General features: G+C 50.0%; 1 protein-coding gene across 1 annotated transcript in view; it reads right to left on the bottom strand.

Moving 5' to 3' along the window:
- The window catches only part of LOC146259550 (thyroid hormone receptor alpha-like), a 94,738-nt gene that overhangs the window by 9,811 nt on the left and 60,515 nt on the right, over positions 1–24,412 (bottom strand). The window contains 8 exon segments of the mRNA XM_084670536.1: positions 3–203; positions 518–776; positions 1,020–1,166; positions 3,976–4,181; positions 4,661–4,808; positions 5,754–5,854; positions 8,033–8,094; positions 15,133–15,373. Coding sequence (XP_084526662.1) covers positions 3–203; positions 518–776; positions 1,020–1,166; positions 3,976–4,181; positions 4,661–4,808; positions 5,754–5,854; positions 8,033–8,094; positions 15,133–15,188 — 1,180 coding nt within the window. The 5' untranslated portion in view covers positions 15,189–15,373.

The raw sequence follows: 24,412 nt of genomic DNA, 5'->3' as shown, positions 1-24,412 counted from the left end.
CTCGTTGGGGCACTCCACCTTCATGTGGAGGAAACGGCTGGCGTGGCACGCCCCAATCATCCTCAGGTCAGTCACCTTCATCAGCAGCTTGGGCCAGAAGTGGGGAATGTTGTGCTTGCGGTAGTTGATGTAGTGTTCGAGTGCCAGCAAGTAAGTCTCCTGACACTTCTCAATCTTGTCCACGCAAGTGAGCCCGGAGCGGTCTGGAAGGAGGGCGGGGTTTGTAAATGCAAACAGGTCAGTAGAGCTTCAAACATGCAATCCTGTTAGATAGCAGTTTTAACCAACAGCAGTTATAATGTGTTGTGCAGCTGTCATAACCTGTTGTAAAGCTGCTATAACCTGTCGTACAGCTATAACCTGTCGTACATCTGTCATACAGCTGTTATGGCCTGTCGTACAGCTGTCATAACCGGTCATACAGCTGTCATAACCTGTCATACAGCTGTTATAACCTGTCGTACATCTGTCATACAGCTGTAATAACCCGTCATACAGTTGTTATAACCTGTCATACCTGAGCTCATGAGCAGCACGGCCTGCAGCAGCGCCACCTCCGAGTCGTCCAGGATGAACTGCGCCAGGCTCTTTCCCAGGTCAAAGATTGCGTCCGACACCACGCCCAGGCCGCCGTTCTTCAGCTGCTCGCGCTTCACCGCCATCTCACCGCTCAAGGTCAGCGTCTCGCTCTCGGGGTCGTAGCGCACGGCGGCACGGAGCGACATGATCTCCATGCAGCAGCCCTTCAGAAGGATGATCTGGTCTTCACAAGGCAGCTGGATGGAGGGACGAGAGAGGCATACATAAAAAATAAAAAAAACATTCCATTCACATCCTGTTCCCCAGTTAGGACAGACATGACTGAGACATGAATAACACATCAAAGCTGTTAGGAATATTGAAACAACATTTATGAAGATCGTATGAATTATTTATGCTTAAGTATACTCTTTGCACACACATGCTACCCCCCCCCCCCACACACACACACACACACACACACACAGTACAGGTCTCACCTCAGAGAACATGGGCAGTTTTTTGGCAAAGTCGACCACGCGGGTGATGGCTGGGGTGATGATCTTGGTGAACTCACTGAAAGCCTCCAGGTCCACCTTGTCCCCGTGGGACGTGGGGGCCACAGGGGACTGACCGATGTCCTCCGGCTGGACGGGGAGAGGACACCAGGGGTCAACAGGGCGGCCCACAGAGCCACGTCAAGACACTGCTTCTATTACAAACGGTTCATTCACTTGCTTGATACGGACAAAGAGCATGCGGATGACTACAGTGAACAAGGACAACTGGTGTATGTCTGGTTGAAGTGAGCTCAGGTAGTCTTCCATCTGTTTGCCTCCAGGAGGCTGGAGGGAGGCGGGACACGAATGTCTGGAGACTGACACTATATCAGCTGGACAAGCAGCACCCATCTGAGTATCTCCAGAAGACTCCAAACAAGCTCCACAGCTCGACCGGCTGACACAAGGAAATCAAGGACTTGCAGCCCCTGTGTGTGTGTGTCTAAGTGTGGTATGAGAGCGTGTGCTTTGTGTTTGTCAAGAGTAATTGGATTTTGGGCAGTGCTCATAAATGTCTCATTAACTGGCCTTTCCTTGCTCATGTGGTTGAATTCAATAGAGCCCTTTGAAGAGGCTCTATAAACCTCTTGACCTCAGACCAGCAGAACATGCAAGACAAGATGCACTGTCCTCCAGCGTTCACAGATTGTCCCACTGGAGGCCTTTTGAATCCTGGGTGACACTGTGTGAGGGGCTGACGGTGGCCGCTGCTGGTTGGTCAGGGTGGTGTCAGTCAGTGTGACGATGCACAGGGCTCCAGAGGGCCCGCCCAGCGTCACGCCACGCGGGACAACGCGGCTGAAGCATGTTAACATATCCGTATGTGTTTAGCATCCTGTCCCATGTCTGTTCTGCCTCATGCCAGAGGTGTTTTCTATTTTTGTGGAATGTGGGACTCAGCATGTAGGATGCAAAACTGGACCATGGGGCTGTGTGTGTGAGAGAGTCAGTGAGTCGGTGTGTTGATGTGAATCTTTGGTTAAAGTACATATTTTCAGGACCTAGTGATGTAACTGCACTAGTATTTATACATACTGACGTAGACAACCACTGACTCCCTCTGATACCTATCCCAACACACACCCACACACACCACACCCACACACACACCCCCACACCCCCACACACACCACGCCCACACACACCTCACGCCCACACCCCCCCACACCACGCCTACACCCCCCCCCCCACACACACACAGAGCACATCCAGCTGTCAGAACTTCCAGCCATTCCAGGGTCTCGTAAAAGCAGAGCTGGAGACATGACTGTGGGGCAGTTGGTCATCCACTATCTAGAACCAATTCAACCCCCCCCCACACACACACACACACACACACACACTCTAGTACACAGAGCTGCGGTGTGTATGTCCTCCATATCTGGAAGCTATGCGGGCTCTATATGGGGAGGGTTATATGGGTTGAAGGTATTTATAGAGGATTTAACGGGACCTTCTGGACGACTATTGGCAGCAGTTCAAAGACATGCTTCCTATATCGGAGGCTCGAAGTTGCAGCTCGCTCACATCCCGTTTGGGCTTTGGTTGTCAGTGTTTTGACACACCTCGTAATGTTAAGTCTGTTAAATAAGCAAATTGACTGTGGCTTTGCGGGGAGAAAGCTGTGGTATGGGTGAGTGTCTCTTTATAGACTGGTTATGGGAGAAAAGAGCCTTGTATGCTGGACTGAAAGACACTTTGGACTTCACATCCATTTCAGGCTGTGTGTGGGATGTGTGTATGGTGAAGTACCAATATTCCAAAGCGAGTATGCGTGTGTGTGTCTGTACAGTGTGTATGTGTGTGTTTTGCACACCCTTTGCGTGTACTGTAAGGGCTGTGTGACACATAGGAGGAGAGGAGAGGTAGGAGGAGAGGAGAGGTAGGAGGAGAGGAGAGGTAGGAGGAGAGGTAGGAGGAGAGGAGAGGTAGGGGGAGAGGAGAGGAGAGGTAGGAGGAGAGGAGAGGTAGGAGGAGAGGAGAGGTAGGGGGAGAGGAGAGGTAGGAAGAGAGGAGAGGTAGGAGGAGAGGAGAGGTAGGAGAGGAGAGGTAGGAGGAGAGGAGAGGTAGGAGAGGAGAGGTAGGAGGAGAAGAGGAAAGGAGGAGAGGAGAGGTAGGAGGAGAGGAGAGGTAGGAGGAGAGGAGAGGTAGGGGGAGAGGAGAGGAGAGGTAGGAGGAGAGGAGAGGTAGGAGGAGAGGAGAGGTAGGAGAGGAGAGGTAGGAGGAGAGGAGAGGTAGGAGGGGAGGAGAGGTAGGAGGAGAGGAGAGGTAGGAGGAGAGGAGAGGTAGGAGGAGAGGAGAGGTAGGAGGAGAGGAGAGGTAGGAAGAGAGGAGAGGTAGGAGGAGAGGAGAGGTAGGAGGAGAGGAGAGGTAGGAGGAGAGGAGAGGTAGGAGGGGAGGAGAGGTAGGAGGAGAGGAGAGGTAGGAGGAGAGGAGAGGTAGGAAGAGAGGAGAGGTAGGAGGAGAGGAGAGGTAGGAGGAGAGGAGAGGTAGGAGGAGAGGAGAGGTAGGAGGAGAAGAGAGGGGGACACGAGGACAGGACAGGTCGGCTTAGACGTCTAGAAGTCCAGTCCATCTAGCCTGAGAGGCACTTCTCCACAGGAGAATGACAGATTGAGGACACCTAAACACACGTTCGTTCCTGCTCTGCTCGGTTCTCCAGGGTTAGGGCCTGCCAAGATACTTAAACATACTGCATATGCCTGGTCACACCCACACATACACACACACACTCCTTCATACATAAAGTCACAGAAATGAGTACTAGGGAGAGGGTGAGAGAGATAGAGACAGATACAGATAGAGAGAGAGAGTTAGAGAGAAGGAGAGAAATATATTTTTCAACACAAACAGACAGGCAGGCAGGCAGGCAGGCAGGACTTGGGTGGTTTCTCACCAGGAACTTGCGTTTCTGTTTCCAGTGGGAGCCCTGTGCGTTGGTGTGGCGGTGGGCCTCGGTCACCATGCGGATGATCTCCCACTCAGAGGCCGTGGGCTCCGGCCGGTTCTGCAGGGTCTTCACCATCTCCTCTTTCTTCCTCTTCTCACGGTTCTCCTCAATCAGGCGCCGCTTGGCCACTCTCTTAGAGTCGTCCAGGACCACTAGAGAGAGAGGGGTGGGGGGAGGTAGAGAGAGAGAGGGTAGGGGGAGAGAGAGAGAGAGGGGTGGGGGGAGGTACAGAGAGAGAGGGTAGGGGGGGAGAGAGAGAGAGGGGTGGGGGGAGGTACAGAGAGAGAGGGTAGGGGGAAAGAGAGATAGAGGGGTGGGGGGAGGTACAGAGAGAGAGGGTAGGGGGAGAGAGAGAGAGAGGGGTGGGGGAAGGTCGAGAGAGAGACAGAGGGAGAGAAAGAGAGAGGGGAGGTTGAGAGAGTTGAGGAAATAAATCAGGTGTATACAGTGGGGTAGGTTTCATTTTACAGATATATAGATATATAGATATATATACTGTATATATATACTGTATACATATACATTATACATTGTAAACTTTTTGAAAAAGGTCAATCTGTCCCCCCCACACATTTAAATAAATGATATTTAACGTGGCATGTTGATGTCCCTGAGTGTGTGTTAGACTCACGGTCCATAGCCATGCCGACGGCAATGCACTTCTTGAAGCGGCAAAGCTGACACTGGTTCCGGGTGATCTTGTCGATGATGCAGCAGCCATCGTACTTACAGGAGTAGGCTGGGTGGAGGTTCTTCTGGATGGTCCGCCGAAAAAAACCCTGAGAGAGGGAAGGAGAGAGAGGAAAGGAGAGAGAGAGGAAGGGAGAGAGAGAGGAAGGGAGAGAGAGAGGGGAAGGGAGAGAGAGAGGGGAAGGGAGAGAGAGAGAGGAAGGGAGAGAGAGAGGGGAAGGGAGAGAGAGAGGGGAAGGGAGAGAGAGAGGAAGGGAGAGAGAGTGGGGGGATGGAGAGGGAGAGAGGCAGGGAGAGGTGGGAAAGAATAGGAAAAAGGAGTTGAAATAACAGGTTTGTGAGAGGTGAGGGGTGATATTATGAGGGATGGGTGAGAGAACAGAGAAGTTAATAGTTTAACATCAGTGCACTGCCACCTGCTTCACACTGAAGAACCCTGAGTGACAGAGAGGGCAAATTATCGCTCAGATTTTCAACTCATCCTCCCTCCCTCCCCCATACTCGTATATCTCCTTAGTAAAAACATGCCATCTTTCTAACTATTTGGATGTAGGGTGTTTTGTCTTTGTGCATGTGTGTGTCAGTGTGTGTGTCAGTGTGTGTGAGTCTGTGTTACACAGAGAGCAGAGCGGGGGGGAAACATGGAACTAGAACACAAAACCGAGGGAACAAAGAGAGTGAGAGACAGACAGAGGGATGTGAGGGATGTGAGAAAGATCTGAACAGCATGGGGCAGAGTGGCAGGGACTGTCACAAACACGCGGCTAACTCAAAGCTGACATGCCGATGACATGAAGGCAGACTGTCCCCTCGACATCTGTGTGTGTGTGTGTGTGTGTGTGCGCGCGCCTGTGTGTGTGTGCGCAAGGACTAATGCCTGGCTTCTTTCAAACATGGGAGCGTCAGTTCCTATCTGAGGAGAAGGAACAGGGTTGGCTTTATCCTGAAGGTCCGCAGTGCACAACCAGGAAAGATGAACTGTGTCTGTGAGAGAGCGCAAAGGAAAAGAGGGAACGAGGGAGAGTGGGCGTCACCTTGCAGCCCTCGCAGGTGATACAGCGATAGTGGTAGCCTGTAGCTTTGTCCCCACACACCACACATGGCTCATCCTTCTCCAGATAGCTGGGAATGTACCCTGAAACACAAGTACAGAGGGGTGAGGACACAGACACACAGAGAGAGAGAGAGAGAGAGAGAGAGAGAGAGAGAGAGAGAGAGAGAGAGAGAGAGAGAGAGAGAGAGAGAGAGAGACAGCTGGCCCTCTGTCAAACTCTAACCAACTAAAGAAATTAATGGCCAGATACTCAAACCAAACTCAATGTGATCCTCCAATAAATGTTAAGAGACACAACAAATAACAAACTCGGTACACAAACCACACACATACACATACAGATAGGCTCACACACACACAGAGAGAGAGAGAGAGAGAGAGAGAGAGAGAGAGAGAGAGAGAGAGAGAGAGAGAGAGAGACACACACGTGGGGTCATAAATAAATCTCATGATCTTTCCTGGCCGGAGGGTCGTCACATGAGAGTCAGGATGTCCTCTTCACATAGGACACAAGTAGGGGAATCATCACAAACACAAAATGTGCCTGTGCATGTATGTGTGTGTGTATGTGTGTGTGTGTATGTGTGCGTGCGTGTGTATGTGTGCGTGTGGTGGGGCAACGGACAAGAGAGTGTCTCAAAGAAAGGCTGCACAGTGGAAAGCCTTTCTTCCCCTGGTCCCTGAGGATGTGGGGAGGCGGGGAGGGCTGGCAGACAGGGAGGCAGGGAGGCAGGGAGGCAGGGGAAGTCAGACAAAGCTAAATGGGCAGTAGGTGGAGTCAGAATACACCCTTCAGAAGGACCACTCCAAAACCATCAAGACTGCCTCCCTCTTTTTTTTCTTTCTTTCTTTTTTTTTTAAGCACATTTAATGTCTCTTTCTTTCTTTTCCACCACCCCTCCCTCCACCTCTCCCTTCCCCATCATTGTATCCCTCCACCCTCCAACAGCCAAGTGCCTTGGTCTTCCTCTAAACCACCTTGGGGAAGACACTTTGTACTTTTCCATACCGCCCCATCACTGAATGGAGATTAAGTGAGCTCGGCGCAGAGACACAGGAAATAGCTTATTGCCGCCGTTTAATAAAATCCATAGCTGTGAGACTGAAGGGAGGAAATGGTTGTGAAGGGTGCTACTCTGCCACACAGAACCTTTCTCAGAGCAGAAGCCTCAGAACAGCATCCTGCATCTGGAACCCCCAGTAGCTGATGTTCGTTGTTTTTGTGTCGGTGTGTTTGTTTTTGTGTTGTGTGTGAAAGTGAGTGTGTGTGTGGCATATGCGTTTGTTTGTGTATGTATGTTTATGTGGAAGTGTGTGTGTTTGTGTTTGTGTGTTTGTTTATGTTGTGCATGTGTGTGTGTGTGTGTGTGTACGTGGAGGGGAGTTTGTTGAGACAGAGTGACAGAGCGGGCACTGCCCAGAGTTTGCCTGATCACCTGCCAGAGTACGGGGCCTGTGTTTGGAATCAAAGGCCAAAATCAATATGACTGCAGGCCTGCCACCCCTGGCCCTGACGCCCACACACACACACTGACATCTCAGCGGCCATCTTCTTACTGAGGATGGATTTGTCGACCTTGTGCAGAATGTGAATCTGCCTCGCCTCCTCCTTCGCTCTGCTTCTGTGCTGCTTGAAAGGGTTTTTCGTAGAACGCTGCATGACTGCTGCCCCGTCAGTACTTTCTCTGTCAAAACGTAGAGCTGATTAAAATGCCTCTAGTCCTCGCGGGATCGACTTCTGTTAGATAAAATATTCAAACCGGTCTCTCGGTTTCAAACTGTGAGGGGGAAAAAAAAAAACTTTCTGCAACGCCTTGGGCATTCCAATGATACTTACTGTAAGTTTGAGACGAGATCTAAAAACTACAACCGATGAGTGCTGACCACGTGATTGGTCCTTTCTACGGATGTCACACCCAGCCCCCTAAGGACTTCTACCATGGTTCTCTCTTTCTTTGTCTCTGTTTGAGCAGTCCGCTACTTGAGGAGATCGAGAGGAGAGGAACTCTCTCTTTTCCCGCTGAAAGAGGTGCTCATGTTTTGTCCTCCCAGCACGGGGGATGAAAGCAGGGTAAACAAGCGGTATGTCGAACCACGACTGGGCCAGCCAGGGCTGTCCTAACCACTGTGGTGACAGCTAGGAAACATCTTTTTTTTAGAGTTTAAAGAAAGCTCCAGCCACGTCATTACAGTCGAAGTACACAATGTGAACCGCGAGGCAGGACGTCAGTGACCCTCATCGCCCAGTACTGTACTCACCAGACATGCTCTTCACCGAACATTGACTGTTCTTTCTTTTCCTTTTCGGGCCATCGAGCCACCTGTAGAGATAGAGAAGTTGAGGACAGGTGAGATCAGAGCATTTCGGACGAGGACACAGTAAAGTAGGTACAGCATTAATAGCAAATCCCCTGGGCCATGTCTGCCAGTGTAGTTTCCCACCTGTTTTCCCTGAGAGCCCTCGCGGTGCTTTAAGAGCCCCAGAGCCACAGCGAGCCTGCCACTACGATTTACGAGAGGAAATAACCAAAGGAACACCGTAGAAGTGGTTAATTCAAGGGTCCAACTCGCGTCGCCTCGTGAACTCTCCTATTCTCTCTCCCTCACTCTAAACACACACACACACACGCACGCTTAGGGGCACCACAGGGAGCGTTGGAGGCTGGGTGAGAGAGGGCCCTCTAAGAACGCCAGGGGACTAGGGGGCGTGGCCCCACACAGCAGAGTACTTAAGCCGCTCAGCTCACTGAGAGCTTTTAGTACCTGCTCCCAGTCCGCCGGCCACCGCTGTTCCGTAAATCATCATGAATACATCATGCAGTTCAATTCAAAACACCACGTACGTGCTCCAGTTTCCCCCGGCGCTTTATGTAAGCTGCTGAATGCTTGAACACAGGCCCAGGCTTCTACAGGAAGCAGGCTGGGGGAAAGCTAAGGACACGTCTATGCATTGGGATTCATTGCGAAAACATCTCGTTCTCCGTTAGGGCTGTTCTACAAAGGGTTCTTACTCCAATAGAGGCATGACAGACAATTTAACAACGTTTTTTAAATCGGTCACTGTATATCTAGAGATATGAATGGTTCAAACTGTGAAAAATACATAACATAACTGGCTGCATGTCATTACTGGCTCCTAATCATAGATGTCAGGTCTCTCCACATGCTGTCAGACTCCTGGTATAGCTTGCTTGACAACATGGTAGGTCCACATTCTCCCAGGTAGTTACTTATCAAGGATAACAGAGTGTCACCTTGAGGGAGACTACAATCCTGCTCTGTCTGTCGGAGGTGTGTTTGCCAGCTTGCCCCTCTTCAATCCCTCATGATCAGTATCTTCATCAAAAGCCATCTGATATACCGTTGCCCGAGGTGATAACCTGTCAACTTGCTGACAGTTCCGCCTCCCACACAATGTCTGTTGACATCACTTGAGACAACACACAGCAGTAACACAAACGGATGCAGACACACACTTATGAAGGAATGCAAACCCTCTGGTGATCAGCTCTACAGCAGCCCTAATGAACATACCAGCACCACATCCTTACCTATTATCAGCTTAGCACCCCAAGGGACCCTGGAAGAGGCGTCCAGCCTAGCCTAGTGGCCTCTCTAGAACCCTCAAACTCAGTCCCCAGAGTTCAGCCCTGTCTTGTGTGTGCTATTAAAAAGCCCCCAAAATCCAAAAAAAAATAGAGATGTCTGCAGAAAGAGAGAGAGAGAGACAGAGAGAAATACTGAGAGAGAAAGACAGAAAGAGAGAGACAGAAAGAGAGAGACACAGACAGCGAGGTAGAGAGAGAGGTGAGAGAGGTAGAGAGAGAGGTAGAGCGAGAGACAGAGAGAGAGAGAGAGAGAGAGAGAGAGAGAGAGGTAGAGACAGAGACAGACAGAGAGTGAGGGGAAGTGAGGTTACTGCAGTCCTACTCTCTTCAGTTCTCAGGGAATAAAATGTCAATTATTTCACACTCAGATGGCGATGCGACAGGACTTGTGTGCCTGTGTAGGGGACCTTTGTACCCCGGTAAACTGGTCTGGGACAAACTGCAGTGAGCTGGTTCGGATGCACGGGCACATCTTTACAGTGTGTAAAACTGGGATCTTCATTTCATTTATCATTTCATTTAGTCATTTAGCAGACGCTCTTATCCAAAGCGACTTAAAGTAAGTACAGCGACATTCCCCCCCCCGAGGCAAGTAGGGTGAAGTGCCTTGCCCAAGGACACGTCATTTTTCACGGCCGGGATTCAAACCGGCAACCTTCGGTTTAATAACCCGATTCCCTAACCGCTCAGCCATCTGACTCGCTATCTTATGAAAACAACACTCCATTTCATTTTGTGGCTTGAATAGAAACCTGGCCAGCCAAGCCATGTTTAAACTGAGGGTCCTGTTCAGGCAGCGTGACAGGGACACTCATTCAGAAAAACAACATCATTCATCATTTCAGTGGTTTGACTTTAGAGGATACAGCATGATTGTATAGCTTGGCAAAGCCGCCAACAAAACTGTTTATGGATATCACCTGTTAACAGTGACCTGTTAACAATAAACACTGACTAACCCCCCCCCCCCCCCCCCCGCAAAAAGAACACACAAAACAAACAACATGCATTCCTCCTCACCTTAAACAACAAACCATGCATAAACTGCCCCAAACACACAGCCAGCACAGCGCTAGCGATAACATAGGTTGGAGATTTGAAATAAAGAGGTACATGCTGACCTTATGACGCAGTGGGTCTGAAGAATATGCATGGCAGAGTTGAGCTGGACTCACACAGCAACAGCCCGAGCAAACACGAGACACATCTACTCTGTGTGCTCTGAACACTGACAACTTCTGCCAGGCGCGCTATGTTTAGCTTTAGACTTTGGCTTGCTCTTGCACACACCCACACACCCTCCCTCCCGCCCTTTATTTCCCCTCTCTCTCCCTCTCTCTCTCTCTGGCTGTGCTCTGTATGAATCCCCCCTGACAGTCTTTCGCTCTCTGTATGTCTGGATCCCTCCTACAGTGTTCTCTCTCTCTCTCTCTCTCTCTCTCTCTCTCTCTCTCTCTCTGTCTCTGTCTCTCCCTCTCTCTCTCTCTCTCTCTCTCTCTCTCTCTCTCTCTCTTTCTCTCTCTGTCTCTCTCTCTTTCTCTCTCTCTCTGTCTCTCCCTCTCTCTCTCTCTGTCTCTCCCTCTCCCTCTCCCTCTTTCTCTCTCTTTCTCTCTCTCTCTCTCTCTCTCTCTCTCTCTCTCTCTCTCTCTCTGTCTCTCTCTCTGTCTCTCTTTCTCTCTCCCTCTCTCTCTCTCTGTCTCTCTCTCTCTCTCTCTCTCTCTCTCTGTCTCTCTCTCTGACTTGGTGGAAGTCCCACCCCTCCTCTGGGATTGGAGGACAGACAGCTTCCCCACCTGAGCTGCTACACCTAGCCCTGTGTGGTTTCCAGGTTTGAGTGGCAGGTGTGGATGGCATAGCGACTCCTAGGTAGTCCTCAGACTGGAACCAGCGCCTGTTCTAGGAGACCAGAGCTATACATAGCCATGATATAGAATTCAGTAAGGCCAGAATTTCACAGCTGAAAAGGATACAGTGTGTAAAACTGGCTCCCGTCCAGACCAGTGAGATCTGCCCCACCGAGCAGCAGGGCTCATTGGGAAAACTAGAACGACCCACGACTTCAAAACACTAACGGCCAACAACCCCACTGTGCTTTGAACGTGTGTTTATTTAGCTGAATACATGTCAATGTATGTCCTGCACTCCACTGATGGTGCTAAAGCGCTCTAGCTGGGGCTCTCCTCGTCGTGGCTGTACTGTGTACCAGGTCATAGTGGTCAAGATGTGCTGGTGTGGAGGCACTCTTTAACGGAAGTGACCCGTGTTTGATTCCAGCCCGGGCCATTGTCCCCCTGCTGTGCCTCTACGTACTGTCACTATCACAACAAAGCAGAAATGCCCCCAAATATGTCTTGAGAAGAAGATGCTCTCTCATTGGAGTGTGTCACCTTCCAACAGTGAATGGCTGAGGAGGAAAGAGAATGAAGACTTGTTGTAGAGCTTTTATAGAGTGGGAACTTGCTCATAGGGCTCTCTCTCTCTCTCTCTCTCTCTCTCCTTTTCCCTCTCTCCATGTCCTCTTCTCTCCCTTCACGCCATGGAGGGCAGTTCTGGCTACACTACTAACATAAACATCTTCCATATCTTTAACAGCAGTTTGCCGTCCATGCTGTTATGTCTTCAGGTGTGACCCCCCCCCCCCCCCCCCCCCAGTGAGGACCGAGCCTATGTTTAGGCACAGTGATTATATACAGTGGCCAATTGTTCTGCAAGCATACCATGTTCCTAGGGTGACCCCCGCCCATACATCCCAGTGCTAATGGCTTCTCTGTTCCTCTTTTGTCTCATCCACAGGGCCATTGTGGGTGCAAAAGCCTGCCAGTGGATGAAAGCAGGATAACTCCTATCACAACACAGGGGTATGGAACCGGTATGGTGGCCTGGTCATGCTCTGCCCTTTGAAAGTGCCTCCCAGGAAACACAACAAGGTTGCTGAAGGCTGACTGACAACATGGGGAAAGTGAGGACATCATTGTGGGCTGTGAACACAAACAGGCAGGTGTAAGATATGACAAAGTATGTAACCCTATATTACGCCTGGTTATGAATTTGCTCCTGATTGAGTCAGTTAGTCCGTTTCAAAAGCCGGCTCAGTTTGAATCCCTTTAATGAAAACAGATTTGCATATGATTAGCGAGCATGAACGGCCTTGTTGCCTTTGGAGTTATTTACAAACGATCCCGGGGGATTCTGAGGCACAGCCAGGGTGTTTTTCAAGAATAAACTCAAAATGAGTTCTAGGCTGTATTTAGAGAATGTCAGCATATATGTATGTCACTTAGATTGTGATTCATCAAGGACCCTGAAGTTCTACTTTTTCCTCAAGTATATTTAGTTGAAGTCTTCATGAGTGTAGACATCTCAGGCTGCTAACAACTAGAAGCTTTAACAAGACAGGGACATCAAATTAGCGTGGCTATCACACTAATCAGAGTGCAGGCTTGTTGTTTAGCATGACACTGTAGTCACTTTCAATTCACTTTGTCAACCCAGAAGGAACGTATACTGTTCAGTGTACAGACACACAGCCAAACACAAGCACACAGACGCCAGACACACACATTTCTTATTGTGATTTATTGAAAATCCATCACCCCCTCCTGGCATAGATGCTAACTACTCCCAGTGCCACAAGAGGCCACTCCTTGACACAGTGAGAGCCAGCCAGTGTGTGCATATCTATGTTCCTTTGATCAAATAACAATGTATTTTACCTACATCCATATAGTAGGCCTACAGGTAACTTTTGGGTAAAAGTAAACAATATGGTATCTATCTATATATATCTATATATATATCTATATATATCTATATATATAATAAAATTGAAAATAGGACTAAAGGGTTAATAGAATCATAGAATCATAGAAGGTACATAGAATGTCTGTAGGACTAAAGGGTTAATAGAATCATAGAATCATAGAAGGTACATAGAATGTCTGTAGGACTAAACTCTGCCAGCCAGGCATCACAGAATACTGTATCTAGCTGACGTCCTGCTGGCACAAATATATCAATATGGACTCAAATCAGTTTAAACTTCCACAGAGAGTTCAATTGAATAACATCAATTGCATTGTATGTATCGAAATCATTAGAATTAGATTAGAATTAGATCAAAATCATTAGAATTCGATTAGAATGGAGACAGTGAGGCAGGGGATGTGGCCGGTGCCGGCTGTATATCTCAGTCCATCCGTCTGGTTAGAAGACTGGACAGGAACAGAAAGGTTCTTTTCAATGAATTCCTCTCAGGCTGAACCCTAACCCACCACTAGAGAAAGTCTCCAGGTACTGACGCCAGCATGGGAGAGATGAACCTGGGCTTGTTTATGACTGGAGATAGGGCTTAAGAAGCACAATATTAATAACGCCAAGCCAATATGTCAGACTGTTACTGTCTGTGGAAGTGTGACATTTATACACTCAAAAGCCGCCACCTTATCAGCACATAAAACCGATTTGATAAGGAACAACCAGTACAACTGCATTCAAGCTTACAAGTGTTGACAGCAAGAGTTGCCAGTGGTTGCTTGGCAAACTGTAACACACACGTAACCGTGTCAAACGAGATGAAGGAGCTTCGTTTGCTGGCTTGGTGGGAGAGCGCTCTCGGCCGACTGCATGAAAGCAAGAAAAGCGCCTTGTTGACTTTTCTCAGCACCTCCAAACTGCATAATGCTGTGCTTTTGTTTTGTATGCCTCAAGCAAGTGCAACATGGTGCAATAGGGCTTGCATCAGCCGCGCACACGAGGACTGACACGGGTCTGGCAGATCAGTCGGGGGACTACAAACATGGAGAAGGGGAGGTTTAATTAAATCTAACAGGTCAATGTGATTATCCAATAAGCCAATGAGACTGGAACCCTTCAACTCCTCGAGTCTTTAATTATACACAGCACTACGGGACGCAATTGAGCAATTTAGCTCTGGAGGACTGCTAAACACACACACACACACACACCGCAAGAGTTGCTAATCTACTGACAGGTGTCCATCGAAGCACAGTGAACTATCCTGCCTGCTGAGTTTCTTCTTTCCTTACTGCCTTACTTCCTTACTGAATTTGACACTACAGTACTGGGAACAACGGAACTTCTCAATGAACTGCTCCATGTCAAACCCCTAACACAAACACACACACACACACATTAAGACACCGACACCAACACACATGCATGATTACGTCTCCCAGGGCCATCACAACCTTTACCTGACTGTACTACAAAGAATAGGAGAGCCTGGCTGCAGATTCTGCTCTCTAAGCATGAGGACGCTTGTTTTTGAAAGGACTTCATCCCTGGCTGCTTGATAGGAGATTCAATTTCACTAATGTTATGTTTTAATTCATAGAGAAAGGCAGACCTTGTGTTTGTGTAAGTAGAGCCCCTCCAGCGTTAACTGCTAGGTCAGCAAGACACACACACATAAACATACAGAGAGAGAGACAGGGAGAGACAGGGTGAGAGAGTGAGAGAAAGACAAACTGAGGGAGAGAGAGTGAGAGTGAGAGACAGAGTGAGAGAGAGAGAGAGAGAGAGAGAGAGAGAGAGAGAGAGAGAGAGAGAGAGAGAGAGAGAGAGAGACAGAGTGAGAGAGAGAGAAAGAGTGTGAGAGAGAGAGACAGAGTGAGAGACAGAGAGAAAAAGAGAGTGAGAGAGTGGGAGAGAGACAGAGTGAGACAGAGAGAGTGAGACAGAGAGAGTGAGACAGAGAGAGAGAGAGAGTGAGAGTGTGTGTGTGAGACTTACTTTTTCTCTTCTCCCTCTGATAGATTAGGCTCCTGCTCCTTGGGCATGTGTTCCATTCACCTTAATTCCATCCAGCGGCTCATGGGAGACTGAGGCGGGCCCCTCCCTAGGATGCACGCTTGTCATTCGCAGGTTGGGGGGGGTCAGTCAGTTGGACATCACAGGGTCCTGCCTGAGGCGACCCCCCTGGACCGGCCCTGGGGCTGTACTGGGGGAGGAGGCTGCGGCCTCACCCACACTGCTGGGACAGAGGAGAGACACGGTCAAGAGCACTTCCTTCATAAAGACGGACATCAACATTCTGCCATGAGTCCAGTCTGGACTGAGCCCCCCCGCCACACAGCGGGGCTTCGGTTGTGCGCGTCGTGAGGTCAACCACAGCACGTTGTTTGTGTCCCGTCCCCCTCAGCTCGTCATGGGAACAGCTGTCACGTGAGGCCTAACAGCAGTGACCGGGGCTCCCAGGACAGAGCGCGACTATTGTATGCTCGGGCCTGTCCAACTGGGGCTTTAGTGACCTGATCATCTGGAGTCGTGGGGGGGGGACATGATTCCTCCCCTGCCAATTCCTCACTCATGCCTTCATAATCCCACACAGAAGGAGTCTGTATATGAGACCATTGCAGCTAATCTGGGATTCTTACTTAAGGCAGATCCATTCAACAACTAATTGATTGGACAATTTAAAATACTTAGTTTTCAGTCAAATCAAAGCTCTGCAATTTGTAGCGTTAGCGCTTCTCTCCCGCCTTTCCGACCTCTTGGCAGATTCCCTGAACCTTTGAACTGCGGCGCGGAGGTCGACGTCACGCACCGCAATTTTCAGCTCAGGTGACGGGGCGGTGTGAGTTTTACAAGGGCGGTTATTTAGCCTGCTTCTTGGCACAGACTTTGTTTACAAGCATTTAATGAGCGCTTTTACAAGGCATCTATCTATTTATGGCTGGGTTATGGCTGCCCTCGGCCCGTGTGATAAGAGTGTGTCTTTCCTGACATGGGAGACAAGGGCGGGCCAGAGTGTGGTGGGAGGGCCAGGCTGGAGAACCAGGCTGGAGGTGCTAGGCTGGAGGTGCTAGGCTGGAGGACCAGGCTGGAGGACCAGGCTGAAGGTGCTAGGCTGGAGGGCCAGGCTGAAGGTGCTAGGCTGGAGGTGCTGAGCTGAAGGGCCAGGGTGAAGGTGCTAGGCTGGAGGACCAGGCTGAAGGTGCTAGGCTGGAGGGCCAGGCTGAAGGTGCTAGGCTGGAGGTGCTGAGCTGAAGGGCCAGGCTGAAGGTGCTAGGCTGGAGGTGCTATGCTGGAGGTGCTAGGCTGGAGGACCAGGCTGGAGGACCAGGCTGAAGGTGCTAGGCTGGAGGGCCAGGCTGGAGGTGCTAGGCTGGAGGGCCAGGCTGAAGGTGCTAGGCTGGAGGTGCTGAGCTGAAGGGCCAGGCTAGAGGACTTTCTGAGGTGATGATGATACGGCTGATGTGAGGGAAGCAGAAGCCGTTTCATGATCATCACACTGAGGGCTCTTGGGGCTTGGCGCGCTCTTTCCATGACACACACACACACACCAAGCTAAGGTGAGCGTTTAGACACACATACGCACACATACATGCACACACACACACACTCCATTTCTTTAACACTGCAAGCAGTTTGTTACATGTCACAATACATGTCGCAACGTGATCTAACGGACTGTAATGACATAGCAGGTCTATCCCATGCAGATTTGTGTACAACAAATCCAAAATCCTTGCAGTGTGACGGAAATGGAGTGCGTGTGTGTGTGTGCATGTATGTATGTTTGTGTCTAAACGCTCACCTTAGCTTGTCTGTACGTGTGTGTGCCCTTTTCACTGTCTCTCTACCTTTTTCTTATTCTTTCTCTCTCCCCCTGTCCTCTCTCACTCTCTCCACCCCGCGTGAAATGTACTGATACGAGATCTGGAGTCGCTGCGAGTCAGTTCATGCCAGCAGCAAAAAGGTATTTGTTGCCAAAAATAGAAAAAAAATGGGGGAAATAGGACGTCTTGGCAAACAAGCAGGGCTGAGTGTACCTGAGTGTTAATCATTGAGCAGTTACATCCGGACCCATACAATCAATACCCAACGGCGATAATAACATGCTGTGAAAATCCAAGTCCATCCTAGTCTTTCTTTCTCTGTCTCTTTCTCACAAGCCGTCTTCCTCTCCTTTGTTTCTCTACCTCTTCCTCCTGAAACATGGCTCCTTCCTCTCCTTCATGACCAGTCTTCTTATTACTGCAGAGTAGCCTCAGCTGTCCCCAGCCAGCCCAGTCTGTTAGGCATACTCATGTCGAGTTCCACATAAAGCCAAAGTCGAGCATATAAACCCCCCTCTCTCAAACAGCCCTGGCCCTGCAAACGCATGCTTTATTACTCTGGGGTTCCCGACTGAGAGAGAGGGAGGGAGAGAGATATTGGAAACAAGCAGTGAGATGGAGAGAGAGATAGATAGAGAAAGAGCGAGGAAGGGGGAAAGGAATGTCCTGGAAAAATAGAGATAAAGAAAGTGAGAGATGAGAGAGGGAGGACAGGGGCTGTTATGAGGAGGTGCAGGGGAGGAGGGATTATTCAGGTAATTGTTGGCATCTGGACAAAATAAATGTAGTTCTCTGAGTTTAAAGACCAGTGAAATGCCAAGCACAGAGAGTGCTAGCGGACAGATTCATGCGTTTTCCATCCGAGTGTTCACGGATGAGCCTGTCTGCATTGGTGTGTTGAATTTCAATGGCCGACTTCTGCAAGGCTGAACCAAAAATGTCACCTGACCTCTGTGTGTGTATTTATACCTTAGAATGTGTATGTGTGTGCACACAAGTGGATGAGAAGATGGAGTGGACCGTGTGTGTGGGTAAGGGAGGGGGTGTGAACACCAAGGCACACAATTTGAGCCAAAGGGCCTTTTAATCCCAGCGTTTTCCCAACTTTTAATTGGTTTGAGAAAGACCCCACCCCCCCCCAGTATGCCGTACATATAAAATGCAAACGTTAAAAAGCATGAAAAAGAATAACTAGTGTGTGTGTGTGTGTGTGTGTGTGTGTGTGTGTGAAGAGATCAATTAAACATTGCTCTCTTTAGCTGAGTCCAACAAGATGCATGTCAATCCGTGTGCTTGTTCTGAGGAGAGAAGGGGTGAGAAGAGGAGAGGAGAAAGGGGGAGAAGAAGGAGAAAGGGGGAGGAGAAGGAGATGAGGAAAGAAGGGGAGAGAAGAGGAGAGGAGAAAGGGGGAAGAGAAGGAGCGAAGACGCGCTCTTGATGAGGGAGAGACAGAAGCCGAGATCAAGGACGGCGGCTTTGGCTTGTGAGGGAGAGAATATAGGTTGACTGATGAAAGCAGCTCTGGAAAGACAAGATCTTGCGGCCTCGCCTTGCTTTTTTTTTCAATCGCTGCACTCTTGCTTGCGTAACACTTGATGTCCCCCAAGGCTGAACAGAGAGTTCATTTCAGATGCTCCTTCATGCACAGTATAGCTTCACTAGTTAGTGTTGATCAGTGGGTCCAACCAAGGGTCCTAACGACTGAGGCCTGTTTAGTGCCCTCAATACTAGTATAAGTATGATGGAACTGTAATTAGCACTTCCCCCGGGTCAGCCAAGTACTCATCCACAGCATGAGTGTGTTTGTGCGTGTGTGTCTGTGTGTGTGCCTGTGTGTGTGCGTATTGATCATTTTGCATGTCAGCCAGAGTACAGGGAAGCTGTTTCATCTCCAGAGTGCTGTCGCTAGCCACCGTCGCTCGTCCAAAAGGTCACAGAAAGCGGCCAGCGAGCCAGCAGACTTGCCCAAACACACACACTCGTTGGTCGAACACAAGCGTCACACACCCACACCTACTAGCCCCAGCCCAGCCGAGCCCCAGCCCAGCTGACCCCCAGCCCAGCCGAGCCCACACACCACCCCCCCCCCGCCCGCAGATCAGGGCCCAGGCCCCCTCCACCTGCTCCCAGCCTGGGTTACAATGACCACCCAAGCAATTGACCCCAAGGCAGCAGGAAGAATGACAAAAGGATCGATCAACTTATGTTCTCGGGGTTAACAACTACCTTGGGATCTGCCATGGGACCTCGATAGTGCTACCTGTTTCACAGCGAAACTCGAAAAGCAGCCAGCCTCCTGGTAAATATTCAAACTGTAACAACAGATTTGAGGTCAGCTCTCCAGAGCCCCCGGGGTGACCTCAGCCATGACAAATGACACGAGGCTGTCCCTTGGCCAGCAGTTAGGGGTAATGCCTGGCGGGTGGGCCTGGGGCCCAGTGTGTTTACAATAGGCCCAGCGTGGGGATCCTGTTGCCTGATGGATGTGTGTTCCAGCTGGGAGGCCCCCTGTCCCACCAGGCTGATCCCTGTCTGGGGGTTAATAATAGGTGCTAATGGCCCCAGACCAGCGAGCCCTGGCTGCCAGCATGGGAGGAAGGCAGGTGACCTGGTGAGCTGGGTATGTTTGCAATGGAGACAGAGAGGGGTGTGTGTGTGTGTGCTGGTACAGTTTGTACTAATATGTAAATGATGTTCTGTGTGCATGAAAACACGCATTACAGGAACATGCACACCCACGCATACAGTATGTACGCCCACCCACACAAACTGACGCCGAACATGACCAACCTGTCCCTCAGCCTTTAGTGTCTCTGATGGGAACCATAGGAGTTAGCCCAACCCTGAACTCAGAGAATATGCGTGATTGATTGTGTGTGTGTGTGTGTACGTGTGTGTTGTCAGTCAAGGGCATATGGGAAGGGCTCCCCCTCATAGGTACAGTATGTACAGTATGTCTCTCTCTCTCTCACTCACTCTTCAAAACATTTCTCTCTCTCTCTCTCTCTCTCTCTCTCTCTCTCTCTCTCTCTCTCTCTCCATAACATCTCTCTCTCTCCATAACATCTCTCTCTCCCTCTCCCTCTCCCTCTCTCTCTCTCTCTCTCTCTCTCTCTCCCTGTCTCTCTCTCTCTCTCTGTCACATCCACAGTATATTTATTCTGTCTCCATGTTTCTCTTTTTCCGACACAGGAACATACTTTTACCTTTCTCAAGCCTTTATCTCAATATGATCTCCCCTCTCCCTCTCTCTTCTCTAGATAGTCCCTAGGTCCTTCTTACTGCAGCATGACTGACTGGTTGACTGACTGATCTCCCATGTTTTCCTTTTGAAAATGCTGATGAAGGAGGACTCCCTGTGAACCCTGAGGAGACTCTACCCTCTCTGACGGATCCTTCCGCCCTGAAACTCAAAAGCAAAATGTTTCGCGTTTTGCAACAACCTTGCGTTAAGTCCCTTGAGTCCCTGGAGCCGTTGTTTGCGCACCAGACATGCAATAATGGATGATAGTGTTATCGTATGAGAGCTTCAGAACAGGAAACATGCAGGGGATGTATATACCGGTGGACGGACAGGCAGTTCAGTGCACACATGGCGCCTGCTCTGGGATGGATGGTTGTCCTGGACAGGGTGTCTTGGCTGGGGTGAAATAAGGGGAAAGGGGGTGAGAGGAAAAAAACAGGGGTGGAAGAAGAAAAAAAAGATCTCCACCTTTCTTTATCGCCTCTCTTCCTAGTGTTCTCTCTCCTCCCTCCTCATTCCACTCTGTTTTGGCAGCGACAAGTTAAGACGCTGCCAAGAATGTGACTGCGTTTGGAAAACAAATCCCGGCGCTTTTTTCTTTCTCCCTTCCTCCCTTCTTGTCCTTGTTGTTAAGGTAGATCTGTCCGTGGCAGGAAGCTCAGGGTACTTCCAAGAGGAACATAAACGGGGATTTGAGAGGATCAACCTCTCCATGGGTCACTTGGGTCTTTCAGCTCTCGGGACTCCATAAAGCGAAACACATTTTTTTGACGCCTTTACGCAGCGCATCCACCTTCAGACCCCCCGGGGACGTGGGCCTGCCCCCCCCCCCCCCCCCCCCCCCCCCGGGATAGGGTTTCCCGCAGCACTTAATAGTTAAGGCGGCCGCCAAAGCAACACACGCCTGCCGCCTTAACTACGTTGAAAAGAAAAACGAAAAAAAAACAGAAAAACTAATAGCGATAGCGATATCCCCCCCACCCCCCGGTCTGACAGCAGCTCCCTACCACCTTAAGTAACCAGCACATTTTCAGCGGGAAACCCTGGGGGACGTGTGCCTGCCCCCTTGGTCACTCCGGTCCACCTTAACTCATGCACACAGAGGGAGGAGCTTGGGGGACATGTGCCTGCCCCCTTGGTCACTCCGGTCCACCTTAACTCATGCACACAGAGGGAGGAGCTTGGGGGACATGTGCCTGCCCCCTTGGTCACTCCGGTCCACCTTAACTCATGCACACAGAGGGAGGAGCTTGGGGGACGTGTGCCCTGCCCCCTTGGTCACTCCGGTCCACCTTAACTCATGCACACAGAGGGAGGAGCTTGGGGGACATGTGCCCTGCCCCCTTGGTCACTCCGGTCCACCTTAACTCATGCGCACAGAGGGAGGAGCTTGGGGGACGTGTGCCTGCCCCCTTGGTCACTCCGGTCCACCTTAACTCATGCAAGTTGTGTATTCGGGTAGTTGTTGGTTGAGATGGCCACTTTCTCTTGTTATTCATTTCCTTAAAGCAGTTTGAAAAGACTAATTTTTGAGAAGGCAGCGATGACTTCATACTTGTACAGACTGATCTTTGGCAGGCCTGGCTAGTGGCCAGATTGGGCTACAGGCCATGACTTTCTACTTGAAGTCGAAGGGAAAAAAAGATGGTGTACCCAGTGTGGGCTGGTCCACTGTGTGGTTGTCCAGTGTTTGTTGTGGTTTGCAAGACTAACTCCCCAGAACCAGCCTGAACGATGCTGATCAAATAAACATGAATACTGCTAACTGGATTGGGGCTGTTAGGTAAAATAACACACATTTGGGCTCAAGCTCTCTGTGTGTATTTGAGTCACATCAGTATCTCCCTCTCCAGAGATTGCTGGTTTCCTACAAACAGCTGACACCTGGTGGGATGTGAGAACAGGTTTGGTACAGGAAGTTTGGCCTAAAGATTTTAGGAGCTTCATAACAGCTGTTTCACACAATAACAGAATAGCTACACTGTGCAAAGCAGTTGTCAGGACGCGTGTGCGTGTGTGTGTAGTCTCTCTTCTCACTTCATTCTTCTCTCACTCCACTTCCTTGCCCCGCCCCTCTTTCCCAAACAGCTGAAAGCCATGCAGGTGTGGAAACAACGGTTGCCATGCCAACGGTTTGAGACGGTGAACTCAGCACCCGTCCTCTGAGGAGGGAGGGAACGCGCTGGCGGGATGCACCAACACTCCATCAAGCTCTCACAGCGCCATGTGTACATCCACATCCATAAGAACATTATCAATTCAAAATTTGGACTCCAAATTTAAATGTTGATTTATACAAGCCTAAAACACATGGTCAGGGACAGCAGGTGTAAATTGGCTAAACTCACTCACACACACACACAAACATTCCCCAACAGTCCACCGAACCCTGTGGTTCCTTCAAACGCCTATTCTCGCAAGGCCAGCTGCAGAGAAGCAGCCCAGTAGTGGCTGTATGAAACAGGGCCAACAGCCAGGCTGCAGCCACAAAACAAATCAAACAACCCTACATCAGCCAGGAACATAAACACCAGAGCAAATAAAATCACAAAAATAAATAAGCATATATTTATCAAGACAAATACAAAAACCTCAGCTAATTGGCATGGGTTCATGAGGTTTATTCATGCAAGACTCCGGGAGGCTGACAACTTGGCTTCTTCAGTAAATGTGGTCCTTTTGTGTGTGTGTGTGTGTGTGTGGGGGGGGGGGGGCGTACAAGTCCACACACATGTAGACATACAACCCAATACTCCCTCCCTCCCTCCCTCCTTCCCTGAAACTCCGCCACAGCGCCTGTCACCTCCCCCCCCCCCCCCAAGATCAATTCATCTCCTCATCTCAGTCACCTCGATAATGAGCAATAAAAGAGGTACAGTAACCATGGCCTCGCATGCACACACACACTCTCCCAGCTGTATCCCCACCCAGGGGTGTTCTAATAAAGCACGGACGACCCTGGGGGCCCGAGGTGTAGGGTGGGCTGGGGGCTGGGGCTGGTGGCCGGGGCTGGGGGCCCGGGGCTGGGGGGTGGGGGCCGGGGCTGGGGGGTGGGGGCCGGGGCTGGGTGGTGGGCCTCTGGTCCCTTCCTCTCTAGAGTGGATGTCGAAGAGCCCCTGAAAGGGGAGAAGGTGCGGGGCTTGGCAGAAACGCCGGTTGAAAGGTGATTTTCTTGGCAAGTATGAGGGGCTGGGAGGAGCACTCTCAGGAGCCTGTGTGGTCCTGGATCAGATTAGCACTAACTCACACACACACACACACACACACACACACAGTATATATATATATATACACACACACACACACACCAGTATACATACACACACAGAGTATACACACATTATACACAAACACACATAGTGAATAAATACAATATACTGTAAACAGAAGTACTGTACACATTCATACACATGGACTCACAAACACACAACGATCGTACACGCATCCACACATACAGTTTGATACACATGCTGTATATCAAAGGCAAATAAACTGAAATAAAAACAACACAAGAAGCCTCGGAGAGGGACAGATAAAGAGAGAGACAGAGAGACAAGCAGAGAGACAGAGAAAAGCAGAGAGAAAAGCAGAGAGACAAGCAGAGAGACAGAGATGGAGAGAGAGAGACAGAACTGTACAGACTAAGAGACAGTAGACCCTTGACTTGCAGACTGATGGACAGCGCAGTCTCAGTGAGACAGTCCCCACGCACCAAGGAACAGACGGCCAGACAGACAGACGGACAGACAGACGGCCAGACAGACGGCCAGACAGACAGACAGACAGACAGACAGAGGCTGTGCCATCAGACAGATGGACAGACAGACATGCAGCCATGTGAAAAGTGGAGGGAAAGCAGGGAGGAGAGGGAGGGAGGCAGATAGAGAGGGAGAGAGGGAGTGAGAGACAGAGAGAGAGAGAGAGAGAGAGAGAGAGAGAGAGAGAGAGAGAGAGAGAGAGAGAGAGAGAGAGAGAGGGAGAGAGAGAGAGAGACAGAGAGAGAGAGAGAGAGAGAGAGAGAGAGAGAGAGAGAGAGAGGGAGAGAGAGACAGAGAGAGAGAGAGAGAGAGAGAGAGAGAGCGAGAGAGAGAGACAGAGAGAGAGAGAGAGAGAGAGAGAGAGAGAGAGAGAGAGGGAGGGAGGCCAGCGGTCTGGAGGAGGTTTCATGGCAAATTGCCCCAAGGTATATGAAACAGTCACTTAATCA

The sequence above is a fragment of the Hypomesus nipponensis genome, chromosome 13 (assembly GCF_054491055.1).
Source record: "Hypomesus nipponensis isolate SF chromosome 13, ASM5449105v1, whole genome shotgun sequence".
In the NCBI taxonomy this organism is placed as follows: Eukaryota; Metazoa; Chordata; class Actinopteri; order Osmeriformes; family Osmeridae; genus Hypomesus; species Hypomesus nipponensis.
This window is presented reverse-complemented; position numbering and strand designations above follow the sequence as displayed.